Genomic DNA, 14,729 nt, shown 5'->3' on the forward strand with positions numbered 1-14,729 from the left:
CTCCCCGTCTGAAGGCAGAGTGCACCAAGGCCCAAAACTGGAGGTGATAAAGAGAAGGAGCCAAAACCACAGCCAAGAAACACACATGCTCTGAAAAGGCAGACCCAGGGAGGGGCCATGTAAAATCATTCCTGGAATATGTAAAGTAGTTTATGGATATGCATGAGGGTCTATGAATATGCACCAGGCTGATGTAAGGGGAAAGGTATTTCAGGGCGATGCTGATTCCTTGGTTGTGGCTTTAGTCCATTCTTATCACCTCCAGTTTTTGGGCTTTGGTCCATTCTGACTCTGAAATTTAGGTTTTGGGATTTTTAGTATGTTGTGGATGGAAGCAAAATGGAGGGCACAGTGTTTTGTCCTGGGTTTCTTCTTCATGCTTCTTCCTTCTTCTTCATGGGTTTGGGTGGCTTTTTGTAATTGGGCAGAAATTCCACATTGCAGGCTCTTTGGGATCAGTTATTGGGTTAAAAGGGAAAATAATCTAGGTGTCAGTTCTTAATTGGATAGTTTAGTCTTAAAAGACCTTGGAACAAGAGATTGTTGGCCATTTTGTGCCTTCTAATGAAAAGCTGCTGAACTCCCAGTAATGAGGCTGTTTTACTGATAAGAAATAATAAACACTTGCATCTGAACATGAATTACTGTCTCAAGTGCCTTCAATCCAGAGCCAGTGAAACCAACAACTGGTACCCCACAGCTTGAGGTAGTGCCAAGGCAGAACTTGTCCATGCTCTTTTCCCCTGGTGATTTTCTACTGCCGTCCAGACTCTGATAGCAAAGCCGTGCTGGTGACAAAAGATTGACCTTGGCATCCTGGGGCACTTTCTGGGTGGGTGTTTGAATCTGCTTTTCCAGGCCTCGGGCTGAGCAGGGTGAGGCCGAGGCCTGGGCCCCTCCAGGCGGCGCCGGGAGCGCCCGGGGCAGCGGCGAGGGGCGGCCCTGAGGGGCGGCACAGGGGGCATTTCCCCCGAGCGGGCGGGCGGGCGGGCGGCGGGGAAAGGCGCCCTGGGCACAAGGGCAGGCACAAGGGCCCCGGCTCTCTGCAGTGCGGGCGGCCCAGCGCCAATCGCTGCTCCCGGAGCCGCTGCCAGGGCCGGGTCTCCTCCCCGCCGCTGACCCTGCACCTGCAGCGCTGCCTCCGCCTCTGCCGGGCTCCCCGGCACGGACGGCAAGGACGTGGACACGCTGCAGCAGGGGCCCAGCAGGGACACCCAGATGGTGCCGGGGCTGCAGCTCCTCTCCTGCAAGGAAAGGCTGACACAGCTCGGCTTCTTCAGCCTGGGAAAGAGACCCAGCCTTGATCCAGCTGCGGCCTTCCAGTACCTGAGGGCAACACACAAGAAAGCTGGACAGGGACTTTGTACGAGGGCAGGCAAGGACAGGACAAGGGAGCATGGATCCAAATGGAGAGAGATTAGGTTTAGGTAAGGGATTCAGAAAAAAGACTCTCCTGGAACAGGTTGCCCAGAGAAGGTGGGCATGTCCCGTCCCTGACAGTGTTCAAGGCCAGGCTGCATGGAGCTCTAGACAAGCCGGTCCAGTGCAAGGGGTCCCCAGCCACAGCAGGGGGGTTGCAGCCATGGGATTTTCCAGATCCCTTCCAAGCCAAACCATGCCATGACTCCATGATTCTGGGATACTTCCCCTCCTCATCCTCTGGCAGAAAAAGAAACTTGGCCCCAAGTTCCACACTGCAGACCATGTCTTTTGGCAGCCTGCAACTGTGTCAACAGAGGATGAAAAGAGATGACATTACTGACAACGATTTTCCTTTTCTATTTGAAAAGTAAATGCTCTGCTCCTGTCCACTCTGGCAAAAGTGTGAGAAGAGGCAATTGTTCCCCATGAAAAGCTTGGTCTCATGCAAAGAAGAAAGAAGCCAGAAGCCAACACTCTTCGTTATTGCTACGTTGTTTTCTTTGGTTACTTCTCTAATAGGAATGACTTTGGGGTGTGATTTGTTTGTTTCTCTCTTTCGTTCCTGATGGCATCGCGGTCCCCCCGCAGCGCAAGGGCGCCCTTGTGGCCCTGGAGCTGGCGCTGCTGTGGAAGGTGCCGCGGCCTGGCTTCCCCGGCGTCGTGCGGCTCCTGGACTGGTTCGAGGTGCCCGAGGGCTTCGCGCTGCTCATGGAGCGTCCGCAGCGCTGTCAGCACCTCTGGTACTTCCTGCACGAGCGGCGGTTCCTGACGGAGCCCGTGGGGCGGGGGCTGTTCCGCCAGGTGCTGGAGGCCATGGGGCACTGCAGCAGCCGCGGTGTCCTGCACCCCCACATCAAGGCCGAGAACGTCCTCGTCGACCTGGCCACGGGCTGGGCGAAGCTCATCGACTTCGGCTGCGGCACGATCCTCCAGGACACGTTCTACACCCGGATGTCAGGTGAGCCCAAAGCCGGGGCCCAGCGGGGCAGTGGAGTTCCCCCCTTGGCTGGCAGAGGGGGAAGAGGGAGGGAAGGAAGGAGGCAAGGAAGGAGGGGGAATCCATCTTCAGCCAGCTGCAAGGAAGTTGCTTTGTGGCAGGGCAGGGCCTGGCTGTTGTGGAACAGGAGCTGGCTGGGAGGGAGGGAGCAGCATGGGCCTGATGAGCTGCGCCCGTGTCCCATAGGAACGCTGGAGTACAGCCCACCGGAGTGGATCCTCTCTGGCTGCTACCATGGCCAGCCAGCCACCATCTGGTCCCTGGGCATCCTGCTCTATGAGCTGCTCTGAGGGCACCTTCCTTTCCACACCAACGAGGACATCGTCCGGGGCCAGCTCTTCTTCCTGCCCCGGGTGTCTCAAGGTGGGGATGCGCCTTCAAGGCACGAGGGGAAGAACAGGGCTGGGAGGGGCGGCTGGCACATAAGCATCCTGCTCTTGCAGCTGGTGAGGAGGTGCATCTCCTGGGCTTAGCTGGAGGAGGTGGCACCTGTGCCTCTGTGCTGGTGTCCTCTGCAAGAGAGGATCGATAGGAAGCTTTTGGCTGCAGCTCTGAGCACTCCTGGTGTGGCCTGGGCACTGTGGAATGTGGGAGAGCATGGACAGGAGCCTTGTCCCGCTGAGCTTTGTGGACAGTTGGCTGGCTGAGAACGGTCACGTCGACATAATACCCCTGGTTAAGCAAGAAGGAGAGAAGTCTAGAAGTCAGCAGTCAGTGTCCATATAAGGCAAGGACATTATGCCCTTGATGCAACAACAGGATAGGGAAGAGGCTCTTTTGCCAAAAATATGAAGAATAGTTTCAACAGAATAACCACAAGAATGCAGAAGGAGGCGTAGTTGGCCGATAAGTAACTAACCAATAATGAGCACTCCTTTGCAATATGTATGAGCTTTATTAACACCAATATAAATATGTGTGACTATCAGTAAAGTTCGAGACTTGCTGATCAGTCATATTGCATGCCACATTTCTCCCGCCGATCCAACACAAACCCAAACTCCAGCCCTGGGATACTCTATAAAAGCCCCACAGCCCTGCCTTTGCCCTGTCTTTCGGGGGTCAGAAATGGACTCTGGAGCTTTCTGAAACCCAGACCCGTCTCGTTTGTTCCTGGCACCGGCAGCTGCAGCCTCCCTGGACACCATGAACTCTGGAGAATGGGGGCAGCCAGTGGGGACAGGTCCTGGACTGCAAGATAAGTGTGTGTTCTGTTTGCCATCTGTCAGTGGTGGGGCAGTTATCTTCTGTTCACTGGGCAGTTTCTCTCTTCCACAACCAATCCTCCCTGTGGGGAGGTGTGTTCCATTAATAGGCCATTAATTATTAATTATTAATCTTCTGGTAATGGTCCACTGAGTGTCACTGCATGGCTGATTAAATGACATCATCGCATTGGGAGATGCTCCGCCCAGGGGGAGGAGCCAAGCATTCCTACATGGATAGAATCTGAGATTTGGAACACTGTAGACAGCCTTTTCCTGCTGGATTCCCAGAGGAGCAGCTGTCTTTCTTCTCCACAGGATTCCCAGAGGATCAGCCTTTTCCTCCTGGATTCCCAGAGGAGCAGCTGTCTTTCTTCTCCACGGGATTCCCAGAGGATCAGCCTTTTCCTCCTGGATTCCCAGAGGAAGGAAGATTCCCAGGCCCATCTACAGCAGCTCTGGACCTTCAGAGGGAAACTCCACCCTTCTCCAGGATCCCTGCTCCAACAGAGCCACACCTGGCACTGCAGGAGGGCTGCAGCCACCACTGAATGGGACTGCTGCCAGCACCCTGACCCACAGGGGGTCAGGCCCTGTTCTGACTCTGTCAGTGGGGTTTTTTTCATTTGTACTACTGCATTTATATTTTTATTTTTTCCTAAAAAAGAACTGTTATTCCTATTCCCATATCTTTGCCTGAAAGCTCCTTAATTTCAAAATTATAACAATTCAGAGGGAGGGGTTGACATTTTCCATTCCAGGGGAGGCTCCTGCCTTCCTTAGCAGACACCTGGCTTTTCAAACCAAGACAATAACAAAGTTACTTGAACACCACAGATAGAAAATCCATTTTAATCTCTGCAAAAAGCCAATATTATGTGTCCATAACAATAAACCTCTCGCTGAGTGATGGTAGATGTCAAAGCAACTTTGTTCTAAAGATATAGTTTTTATTTCTGTTGTTAATTAAGCTCAGTGAAATAGCTGCTTGTGTTAAACTGCCTGCTTGGATGGGATAACATCCAATGCACCCAGGATGAGGACACCTGTACAGATCTGCCAACTATCAGCACTCCCTGTCTGAAGTGAGCTACACTTTGGTAACATCTCATGTTTCATGCATCCAGTGGGTGACAAGATGATTTAAAATGCTAATGAAATAAACTAGAAAGATTTAAAAATGCTAATAAAATAAACAAGAAAGGTCATTTTTATTCCTCAAAATAACAACAACAACAACAACAAGTTCTGGTTTAATGAAAGGTGGAATCCGTTGCCCTTAAGAGCAAAGATTCATAGCTGGAATAAAGAGTGTTCAGCCCAGCTGTTTCTACTGTGAGGCCGTATTTCATCCGCCCTGAAAGTCCTTCATGTTTGCACAGAAAACTGTCCCTGCACAGCCCAATGAATTCCATCACTTCAGCTGGCCAAACAACCACTGTGGTCAAGTGGGGTCTGAGCAGCTTCCAGGATCCCAAGCAGCTTCAGAAGCTTCATTTTACACCTCCTCTTCTCCCAGTGAATACCCAGCACCACCATCACTGTGGACCCATAGCTATGGATCGCTGGCCTGGCCAGCACAGGGCCAATGTTTGCATCAGCCAGGAGGAGCTGCTCTGCCTGCCTGGCTGTCTCAGCCTCAGCCCTGAGACCCCAAATGCCTCCATTCTGGCCCAATCCTTCCTGGTGCTGAGCATAAGAACTTGTGCAGACAAGAGCAGGGAGGGAATCTCCCCAGCCGTTTATCAGCTCAGCAACAAGACCTTGGTACCAGGCTGTTATCTGTAGCAGAAAGCAGCAGCAGGAAGGAGACATCAGATCACCAGCCCCAGGCCATGGCCCTGGTGCTGTCCTTACCAGTGATCAGTGTCTGCAGCTCTCCAGGAGCTCAGGGAGCAGGGATGCTCCTCACCATCTCATCTTACCCATGCACCCAAAGCCACGGCCAGCTGTGTGCTCCTGCCCACCAGCACATGCCAAGGCACAGCGTGGGATTCTTGGGGAGGTGTCCTCTGCAGGGCCAGGAGCTGGACTTGGTGATCCTTGGGGGTCCTTTCCAGCCCAGGATATTTTGTGATTCTAAGGCTTTGGCCAGCCCAGGTTTCAGCCACCTCCCTGATCCAGGTGTGATTGACCCCAAACCAGATCTTGCCTCTGTCTACCCTCCAGTGCAAGGAACATGTTGCATCTACCCCAGCCCTCTGCTTGTGTCTGATGGATCATGCTGACCTTTTCAACATATTTCTTGGAGTATTAAAAAACATTAGCTGACAAAAAGCAAACAAACAAAAAAAAAAAAAAAAGAAAAAGCAAACCAAAAACCAACAAACCAGCCCAAACGAAATCAATTTGGGTAATGATGGCCTTTTGTTCCAGCTTATCCTGCACCAAACTCCACAGATGGTAAATCTGAACATTTCCCAGACCTTCACAGCAGAGCTTGGAAGTGTCTCTCTGATTTCTTGGTTGTTTCATGACACGTGCATTTCTCCTATATAATCCCAGTGTTTTGCTTAGAAGCCATATTATAACTGAATCAATCTTCTTCATTTGAACATCTAGGACAGATTCACACATCATTTCACCATTAACTAGGATAGACTCAGCCTTGCAGATCTTTCAGGTTTCAAGCCTGGCTGTGTTGTTTCAGTTCTTTGCTGCTGCTTGTGTTTTGTGGAAAAAAAAAAAAATTAACCAGACTTTGGGACTTTCTGTTGTGGCTTGAAGAAGAACACAGGTTGTTTCATCGCTGTTGTGAGACATGTGTTACCTGGCTCATTAATTCACAACAGTTCTTGTTTTCTCTGCCTTTTTCACGCTGATGTGATACATTTGTGAAGTCCAGGGTTGTACTGCAAGTGATTAATGCTGCAGTAAAGTCTGATAAACTGAGATTCCAACAAAAAAGTGTGAAAAATGTAACCTCTAAAGTTCTGAAAGCTCACATGTGACAAAACCCATAAATCACCCCAGAGGCAGTCATTATGGAGAGTTACTAACTAGATTATGCAGCTGCATTTGTCATCATTTCCCATTACGTAGAGAATAAACCTGTCAGGCTGATTTATGGCAGAGGGCTCCACAAGATGGGAACTGGCACCTGTACTGTTCTGTGGAAAACGATGAGAAATGCTGTGTCTGCTCAAGTGCTGAATGGAAAAGGAAGGAGGGGAGATAACTGTTCTTTGAAGGCACTGATTCAGGGACAAAGACTTCAGAGAGGAGTCATGCTTACTCCCATGGGATGGCAGGAAGAGTATCCACCAACCTGTCCCAACAGCAGCAGCAGCATCAGAATGCGTTCTCCACAGGTGGAGGGAAGAGAGGAGAGAGGAGGTCTTTTGAGGGGACCAAAGTCAGTCATGGAGAAGTCCTAGAAGCCTGGAATGGTTCAGGTCACAAGGAATCTGAAAAACCATCTTGTTCTAACCCCTGATGTGGGCCGTGACAAACTGAACAGCTGAATGCCTGGCTACTCAGGGGATACTCAAGGTTTTGGATTCCATGCCTATGCATCTACCGTGGAGCAGCTGGGTCTGCTGGGAGCAGATGGCATCCACCTGAGCTCAGAGCAGGCCAAAAGATGGGCAGATGTGGGACTGAGCAGGGCGAGGGACATCCCTGCACAGCAGCGCTCTGACAAGAGCAGCAGTGGCCTCCTCTCAGTGCCCTTCCCCGAGCAGCAGCCGCTGAACACCATGGTGGCTACACAGATGCTTTTGGCTCTGCAATCCCTTTGTCCCTGTGACACCAGGGGCAGCGTGTCACAATGGGGGCAGCTGGAAAAGGCCCCCGCAGGTAACGCTGGCCCAGCACAGCCTGGGCAAGCGGTGAGTGCACACGTGGCGGGGCTGGGCCGGGCCAGGGCCGGGCCACAAGCGCCGCACCCGGGCCTGCATTGTCCCCCTGCACCCAGGGCCAGCCCCTGGGGCCGGCGCCTTGGCCGGGGCACGGGGCTGCTGCTGCTGGCCCACTGGCACAGGCCCTGCTGCCTGCCAGCTGCCCGGGGCCCTCTGCTTCTGCCCTCACATCCCTGCGCCTCCGGGCCTCACTTCAGCCCCCACAAGCTCCCTTGGCAGCCCCAGTGAAAGCCTTGTCTCTCTCCTCCTGCAGACCATGGCGCACAGAGCAGTCCTGGCTGGGCTTGTGCTGCTCCTCTTCCTGTTCCCACTTTCCGTGGTGGACAGATTTCACGGGGATGGGCAGCCCCGTGCAGAGGAGATGAAAGCGGCCCCCCCAGAGCCAGCTGAGCCTGGCTGGGGACCCTGGCTCCTGGCTGCCTTGCGCTACCTGCACCAGCTCTGGCAAATTGCTCAGCCGCTGCTCCTGCTTTTGGGCTGGTGGCTCAGGTGCAGAAGGGCAGCCACGAGGCAGAGAGCAGCGGCCCAGAGAGCTGAGGAAAAGGCCAGAAGGAGGAAGGTGGAAAGCGAGCGGAGAAGGCGGCTCCTTAGGAAGAGATTCAAAGACATGGAGCAAATGCGCCGGGCCACAAAAGAAATAGAAAAGCAAATGGCCAGGCTGATTGGAATGAATAGGGATACAAACAGGATGCTGAAGGTAGGCAGGGCAGGCTTTTGGAGGAGCACAGGCAGTGGCTGTGTGAAGAAAAGCTTCCTGCTGGAGATGCTCTCTGGGCCGGCCAAGGCGAGCCGCACATCTTTGTGAGCAGCCGGCGCACAGAGCTGCGCTTGCTGCCCAGCACAGCCCTGCGCCGGGGCACAGGCTCCGGGCTCCTGACACACCCTGCCCCTCTGCCCTCTCTCTCCTCACGTCGTAACTGCATCGATTTTAACCCTTTTCCATAGAGAGCCTTTGCATCTGCTCGGAGGAAAGCACCATCTGAAGGCATCGGGCCAATGATTGGAGATCGATTCAAATTCTTAAATAGTTTTGAAATATTTAAAATATCTTATTTAAAAATAATTGTCTTTAGCAACATTTTCCAAAGTTTTTATTACTATAATGTAGATTACTACTCTTGTAAGATAACATAAATATTTTAATAATAAGTAGTAAATAAATAATGGCACTTTTCTTTAGATTACATAGAACTTATAATTCACCAAAGTTACCAAGAATTATTGCAGTTAAGCAAAACTGAAGTATACTTTCTTTGTATCTAAACCAGCAAATGTTGCTTAATCTTCATGATCCAATAATTATTTTGTGTCTTGTTTAATATTCATATATACAGTATATAGACTGTTGCTACGAATGCCTATAATCACAATTGGTTAATTTAAATTACACTCTCTGCCCTCCTGTCTCGGGAGGGTGACTTCCCTCAGGCAGCTGCAGTCCCTGTCAAGATGCAATAAAGGCAATGCCTGAACAAACGCTGTGTCTGTGAGTGTCCATGCTGGACTCAGGTGTCAGCTGTGGGGAATTCCTGACACAGGGGCACCACAGCAGCCCTTGGCCATGCAGAGGCTCCTTTCCTCCCCTGCAGCAGCTGCTCCTTTGGTGCTGTGATCCAGCCTCTGCTCTGCGCGATGCCAAATGCAAGAAAACCAGGAGTGCCACCACTCAGACTGTCACTCGGGTCCCTGCAGAGCTCAGGAGCCACCATGGCTGTGTAGGTGTGGAACCTGCAGTGGGCCATGACAGCAGGGACAGCAGGGACAGCAGGGACAGGGGGACACAGCACAGCAATCACAGCCCGGCTGCCCTGGGACAGGCCCGGCAGGCAGACAGGACACGGGGCAGGCAGGAGTCCCCATCCTCTCTGTGCCCTCCTGAGCACAGGCACATAAGGGACAGGGGCAATGGGGACACAGCCGGCCCCTCTCCTCTGGGAATATCCCACCTGCCCAGGGGCCCTGACAGAACGCAGGGGCTGAGGCTCTGCAAGGGGAACCCAAGGGTGAGCAGGAGGACCTCCAAGTCACATCTGCCCACATTCTGCATGCAAACTGCTGCGTGGAGGAGAAAACCAGAGGGGCCTTGCCACAGCAGATCCCATCTGAGGGAAGGTGTTCTCTATTCCTGCACACGGGTGCCCCATGCAACATGGAGCACATGAATGCACTTTGACACCAGATTCTCACCCCTGCTCGAGCGCTCTGGCACAGCAGGAGCGGCCATTCCCTAATAACACACGGGTTTGCAACTCTTGTGCAAAGCAACACAAATTGTCTCTCTCCTCCTGCAGACCATGGTGTCCAAATCAGTCCCTGCCCTGCTGGTGCTGCTCCTCTTCCACTTCCCACGGCCCGTGGTGATCAGTTGGGATGAGGATGCAGAGCTGGGCAAAGAGGACCTGGAGCAGGCTACCCCAGAGGCACCCGAGCCTGCCTGGGGACCCCTGCTCTGGGCAGCCGTGCAGCAGGGGCCCTACTGGGCTGCTGCTGAGCTGCTCTTCCTGCCTTTCTTCCTCTGCCTCAGGCCCAGAAGGGCGGCCATGAAGCAGGGAGCAGCGGCCCGGAGAGCTGAAGAAGAGGCCAGAAGGCGCAGGATGGAAATGGAGCAGAGAAGGCTTCACTTCCAGAGGACCTGCAAAGACTTGAAGGAGATGTGAAGGACCATGAAGATGATCAAGAAGAGAATGGCCAGGCTGATTTGAATGAACAGCAAGGTGAGCTGGTTCCTGCTGTGAAGCTGAACTCATTGTGTTCAATCAGATTTCCTCTGCATGGATGTCACTGTAGTCAGATGAGAAATTGGCCCCTTAATTTGAATGCAGTAGTGCATAGAGCTGTAGTCTAATGTTTTAATGTAGCTGACCTGTGCCCTGATAGCAAGGGGTGTTTAACAAATCTGGTATTGCCAGAAGGCTTTTGTGACTCTCAGACTGTGCTCTGCACATGGAGCAGCAGAAGAATTAAGGCCAAATCCTCCCTCAGGATCTGGAGGATATCACACGTGGGTAAGGAGCTTTTGTAAGGGAAAATTGACTGTTCTTCTCTCCCACCAGGTGACCCTGTGCTCCAACACGGTGATGGAGTTCTACCAGAGAATGCTGGTGCACCTGGAGGGTGTTGGCAAGGGAGGGGCAGCCCTGATCATCACAGCCAGGTCCCAGCCCTTGCCTGGCTCCCCCAGGCACTGCCTTGCCCAGGCTTTGCTGGCTGCAGCTGCCAAGGAGAAGTGCTGCTGGATGCCCTCATGTTGTGCCAGCTGGACATGAGAACAGCAGTGCTTGGGCAGCAGCCTGTGGTGAAAAGCACCCCTGCTCACAGCCCAGCTCGGGCCTGGGCCCTCTTCTAAAGGCACCAGCAATGATATCATTGATTGGCCTGGGCTTTGGTGCGTGAAGGGGAACAAATTTCCCGAGGGCCTCCTCTCCTTCTTCCTGCAAGAGGTGGAGTTGTGCTGGTGGTGAGCACCGTGCACGGGTTTGGGCCACACCAAGCAGCTGCTGAGAGTCAGGGTCTGGCTCTGTCCATGAGGGCCCATGGCAGGGGGGAAGTGGCTCCCAGCAAGAGTGGGGAGGGCAAGGTCTGACGAGGGGAAAGCAGCCCTTGGTGGGGCAGGTCAGCTCCAGATTTTCTCCTTCCCTCTGCTTCCCATTTTGAGCTTTAATGTTGTCAGAGCTGAGCCCAAAAGTCGTTGTTGCTGCAGCAGAATTCCATGCTGCTGTGCTGCTGTGGGTGTCAGTGTGATGCCCAGAGGGATGCAGCTCCCTGGGGCTGTTCCCTGTCCCAGGCAGAGCCATGCAGGCAGTGCCTGGGCTGCCATTCTGTAAAGCAGGTGGAGCTGGGGCCAGGCAGGGCCTGGAGCTGTGCAGTGCAGGAGCCAGGGAGCTGCAGGGCCTGGCAGGGGCTGATCAGCCCCTCTGTGGGGCAGCTGCTGTCTCGTGCCCTCCAGGGCTGGGGCAAAGAGCTGAGTTCTCAGGCAGGGCAGCAGCACCATGGCAGAGAAGGGAGTCATTTGTACTGAGACACTGGGGTTGTGTGTTCCTCGGGCCTTGGGGAGCCCTGATCCTTGTTGGGAAGGCTCCCCCAGAGCTCGTGGCTCACTGGGACTGTTCCAGGAGTCCTTGCAAGCCTTCTGGGGTACAGGAGGGGCTGAGGCAGCTGTGGGGCAAAGGGCTCTGCCTGGGGCACTGGGCAGCCTCTGGGTGCTGCCTCTCAGGGTTTGGGCCTCCTTGACAAGACGTGTTGGAGTGGGAAGAGGTAGAAGGCAATTTATCCCTGTAGGGCTGTTCAATGTGCATTGGACAGTGACCAATGTGTTCTGCTCCATTGCACAATCTCTGGGGGGAAACGTTCTCCATTCTCTCAGGATCTCTGATTGCCCTGGGGTCATCTCTCTGCCCAGATGTCTCGTTCCTGAGCTCCAAGTGTCCCCCCAGGTGCTGCTGTACGATGAGTGCCACCTGAAGGTGCCCTAGGAGAGGAAGATCCTCATGAGGAATCCCAGCCACCTTCCTGGCTGCTACGGGCTCATTCCCCAGGTTTGGCATCACACCCACCTCCTCCTGTCAAATATTACTGAGGAGATTATTAAGGGAAAAAAGGGTTTGGATAAGACCTTGCTGGTTTCTATTCAGCCTTAAAGATCAGCTGAGAACAGGATCCTACCCGAATGTAAACTTTAGGAGGCAGTTGAAGCTCCTGAGGAAACAGTTGATGTTCTGGTCTTCAGGGGCTTTTCTTGTGGGAGATGTGAGAGGGTTGTGAAAAGCTGCTGCATCCACAGACACCAGTGCCTGTGCTGGCAGCCTCCTTGCAGGATCCCCTGGGAGTGCTGAGCCTACAATTCTTGCATCTTGTTTGTGCCTTTTACCTTTGTCCTGGGGAGTTTGAAACGTGTGTGTAAGTTGCTGTTGCGGTGCATGTTGAGGAGTCTAAAGTTTCTCCAGAGGTGCCTCTGAAGCTGCATTTCATTCTGTCCCTGCCAGAAAGGCAAGGAGGACTCTGCTGTGCTCGACCCCAGCCCCAAGCCCTGTGGGATTGTGCAGCCCCAGAGCTCAGCAGAGATCCCAGCTGTGGTGGCAGTGCAGGCCCTGGGCACTCACGGCCCCAGCGCTGTCACCGGCGTGTTCGGGGATGAGCTGGGTCCCGAGCGGGTGGCTCGGGGATCCAATACGGGGACGCGTCGCTCCGGCAGCCCCGGCAGCCCCGGAGGGCTCCGGCCCCCGCCCGGCAGAGCTGCGGCTGCTGAGACCCCAAAATATCCCCAAAAAACAGGGGAGACACCCCAAAAATATCCCAAAAAATCCAGGGGAGACCCCTCAAAATCCCAAAAAATCCCAGTCAGACCCCCCCTGAAAAATCTCAAACAATCTGGGTGAGATTCCCCAAAAATGCCAAAAAATCCAGGTGAGATCCTCCCCAAAAAATCCCCAAAAACCCGAAGTCCAGGTGAGACACCTCAGCAAAAAAAATTTCAAAAATTCAGGGGAGACCCCCCCCCGAAAATCCCAGTGAGACCCCCCCCAAAAATCCCAAAGATTTTTTTTTCCCGAAGAAAACAAGTGAGACCCCCCCCAAAAAATCCAGGTGAGACCCCCCCAAAAAAAACCCCAAATAAATCCCAAACCCACCCCAAAAAATCCAGGAGAAACCCCCAAAAATAAAACAAAAAACAGGTGAGATCCCCCCAAAAATCCCAAAAAATCCCACTCAGACCCTCCTGGATTTTTTGTGTGCAGCTGCTCCTGGCAGGGTGCACAGGGACAGAGATTCTGCCGGGGAAAACAGGCCCAGGCTGCTGTGGAGAAGGACAGGAGGGATGGGAGGCACAAACAGCTCCTGCTGGTGCAGGTGTCCCTCCCTCCCACTGCAGGTCCCTGTTCATGGTTATCTTATTTTCCAGAGATGAGCTTTACCCTCCTAAAGTCAAACCCCACCCACCAAAGGGGAAGAGAAGCAGTTTGGGTTCCTTGGCATCTCAATGGAGGCATTCCAAGGTCAGAAAAGTGGAGGAGCCAGCCGCAGCCCTGAAAGAAGTGCAGGATTTTCCCCACTCTTCAGGAGCAGAGGTGGATTTTCTTGTCCATGCCGTGCTTGTGCTCCTCCCCAGCCTGCCAGCACCAAGTCCTGCTCATGCTGAGCTCCCTTTTTGCTGCCCTGCTGGGCTGTGCCCTGACAGTGGGCTGGGCAGCAGGGCCAGTGGCTGGACATGGGCTGAGGGGGAGGGAGAAACAGGAGAGTTTTCCTTGGAGAAGCTGACTCAGATCCTACAGGCCTGTGCTGAGTGTGGGATTTTGTGCCTTGTTTCCTTCCCAGTGTAAGATGAGGCTTTTCCCTGCATCATCCTGGTCAGATCTCCAGCTTCCCTCCCAGAGCCAGCTGGGATGATCCTGATCTCCATGGAGCCTCTTCCCAAGGCAGCCAGACTCCCTGTTTGCAGGGCTCTGCTTTCCCCCAGAGCTGCTGCTGCCCTGCTGGCCCTGGAGCTGTCTGACAAAGGGAGACTTTGCAAAGTGGCTGTCTCTGCCTCCCAGCACAGAAAATGGCTTGTTTTCCAGGTGCCAGCACCAACTCCTGAGCACCCTCACCTGCCACGAGGCTCGGAGGGGTTCAGGTGCTCCCTGGACGTGGCGCACGCTCCCCTGGGAGCGGAGAAGGCAGGAGGGAATCTGTCTCCCTGCCCATTGTCAGCGTGGCCAGCAGGGCTGGAGCTGCCAGTGCCGCTGGGGGCCCTCAGCACTGGCCACAGAGGGGCCTCCCATCCCTGCAGGCCCATCACAAAGGGCTGCTGGAGCAGCTGCTTGTTGGAGAGGCCGTGCAGGACACGTTGCAGGGCTGCCCAAGGACGCTGGGCAGCACCTGTGCAGGGCACTGCTCCCCCTGGAACTCCTCAGGTGCTCCACAGGAAATTTTGGCAGGAGCTTTTGCTGCAGCACCTTGAGAAAGCAGCATTTAAATCAGAGAGAGAGGGCAAGAGCCTCAGGAGTCAGATGAGCTGGGCTGGACTCCTTCCCTCAGCTCCAGGAGCTCTCACTCTGAGTCTCCTCCTTTTCTAAAAGCAGGAAGCTTTTAAACTTTTTAAAGGCAAATTGTGCATCAGAGAGAATTTCTACTGCCAGGAGACATCCCAGCTCCCTTTCATGTCATGTACTAATTAAGGCATTGGCCCGTGAGTGTGGGAGAAGATTTTGCCCATGGTCCCTGCCCTGGTCAGTGGCATGGATGCAGGATGAGGTGAGGGTGATTCTG

General features: G+C 53.7%; 3 protein-coding genes and 1 pseudogene across 4 annotated transcripts in view; 2 read left to right on the top strand and 2 right to left on the bottom strand.

Annotated features, from left to right (window-relative positions):
• LOC129126570 (uncharacterized) overlaps positions 1–14,729 on the bottom strand; it is a 246,689-nt gene that overhangs the window by 208,310 nt on the left and 23,650 nt on the right. The gene's annotated exons all lie outside the window — the stretch shown is intronic.
• The window catches only part of LOC129126568 (uncharacterized), a 250,177-nt gene that overhangs the window by 175,715 nt on the left and 59,733 nt on the right, over positions 1–14,729 (top strand). Inside the window, 1 exon segment of the mRNA XM_077186300.1 lies at positions 14,603–14,610. Within this exon segment, the coding sequence (XP_077042415.1) occupies positions 14,603–14,610 (8 nt within the window).
• LOC143695314 (uncharacterized) overlaps positions 1–14,729 on the bottom strand; it is a 193,055-nt gene that overhangs the window by 154,511 nt on the left and 23,815 nt on the right. The window lies entirely within an intron of this gene.
• LOC143695313 (serine/threonine-protein kinase pim-3-like) lies at positions 1,865–11,956 on the top strand (annotated as a pseudogene).

This window comes from Agelaius phoeniceus, chromosome 15, assembly GCF_051311805.1.
Source record: "Agelaius phoeniceus isolate bAgePho1 chromosome 15, bAgePho1.hap1, whole genome shotgun sequence".
Taxonomy (NCBI): domain Eukaryota; kingdom Metazoa; phylum Chordata; class Aves; order Passeriformes; family Icteridae; genus Agelaius; species Agelaius phoeniceus.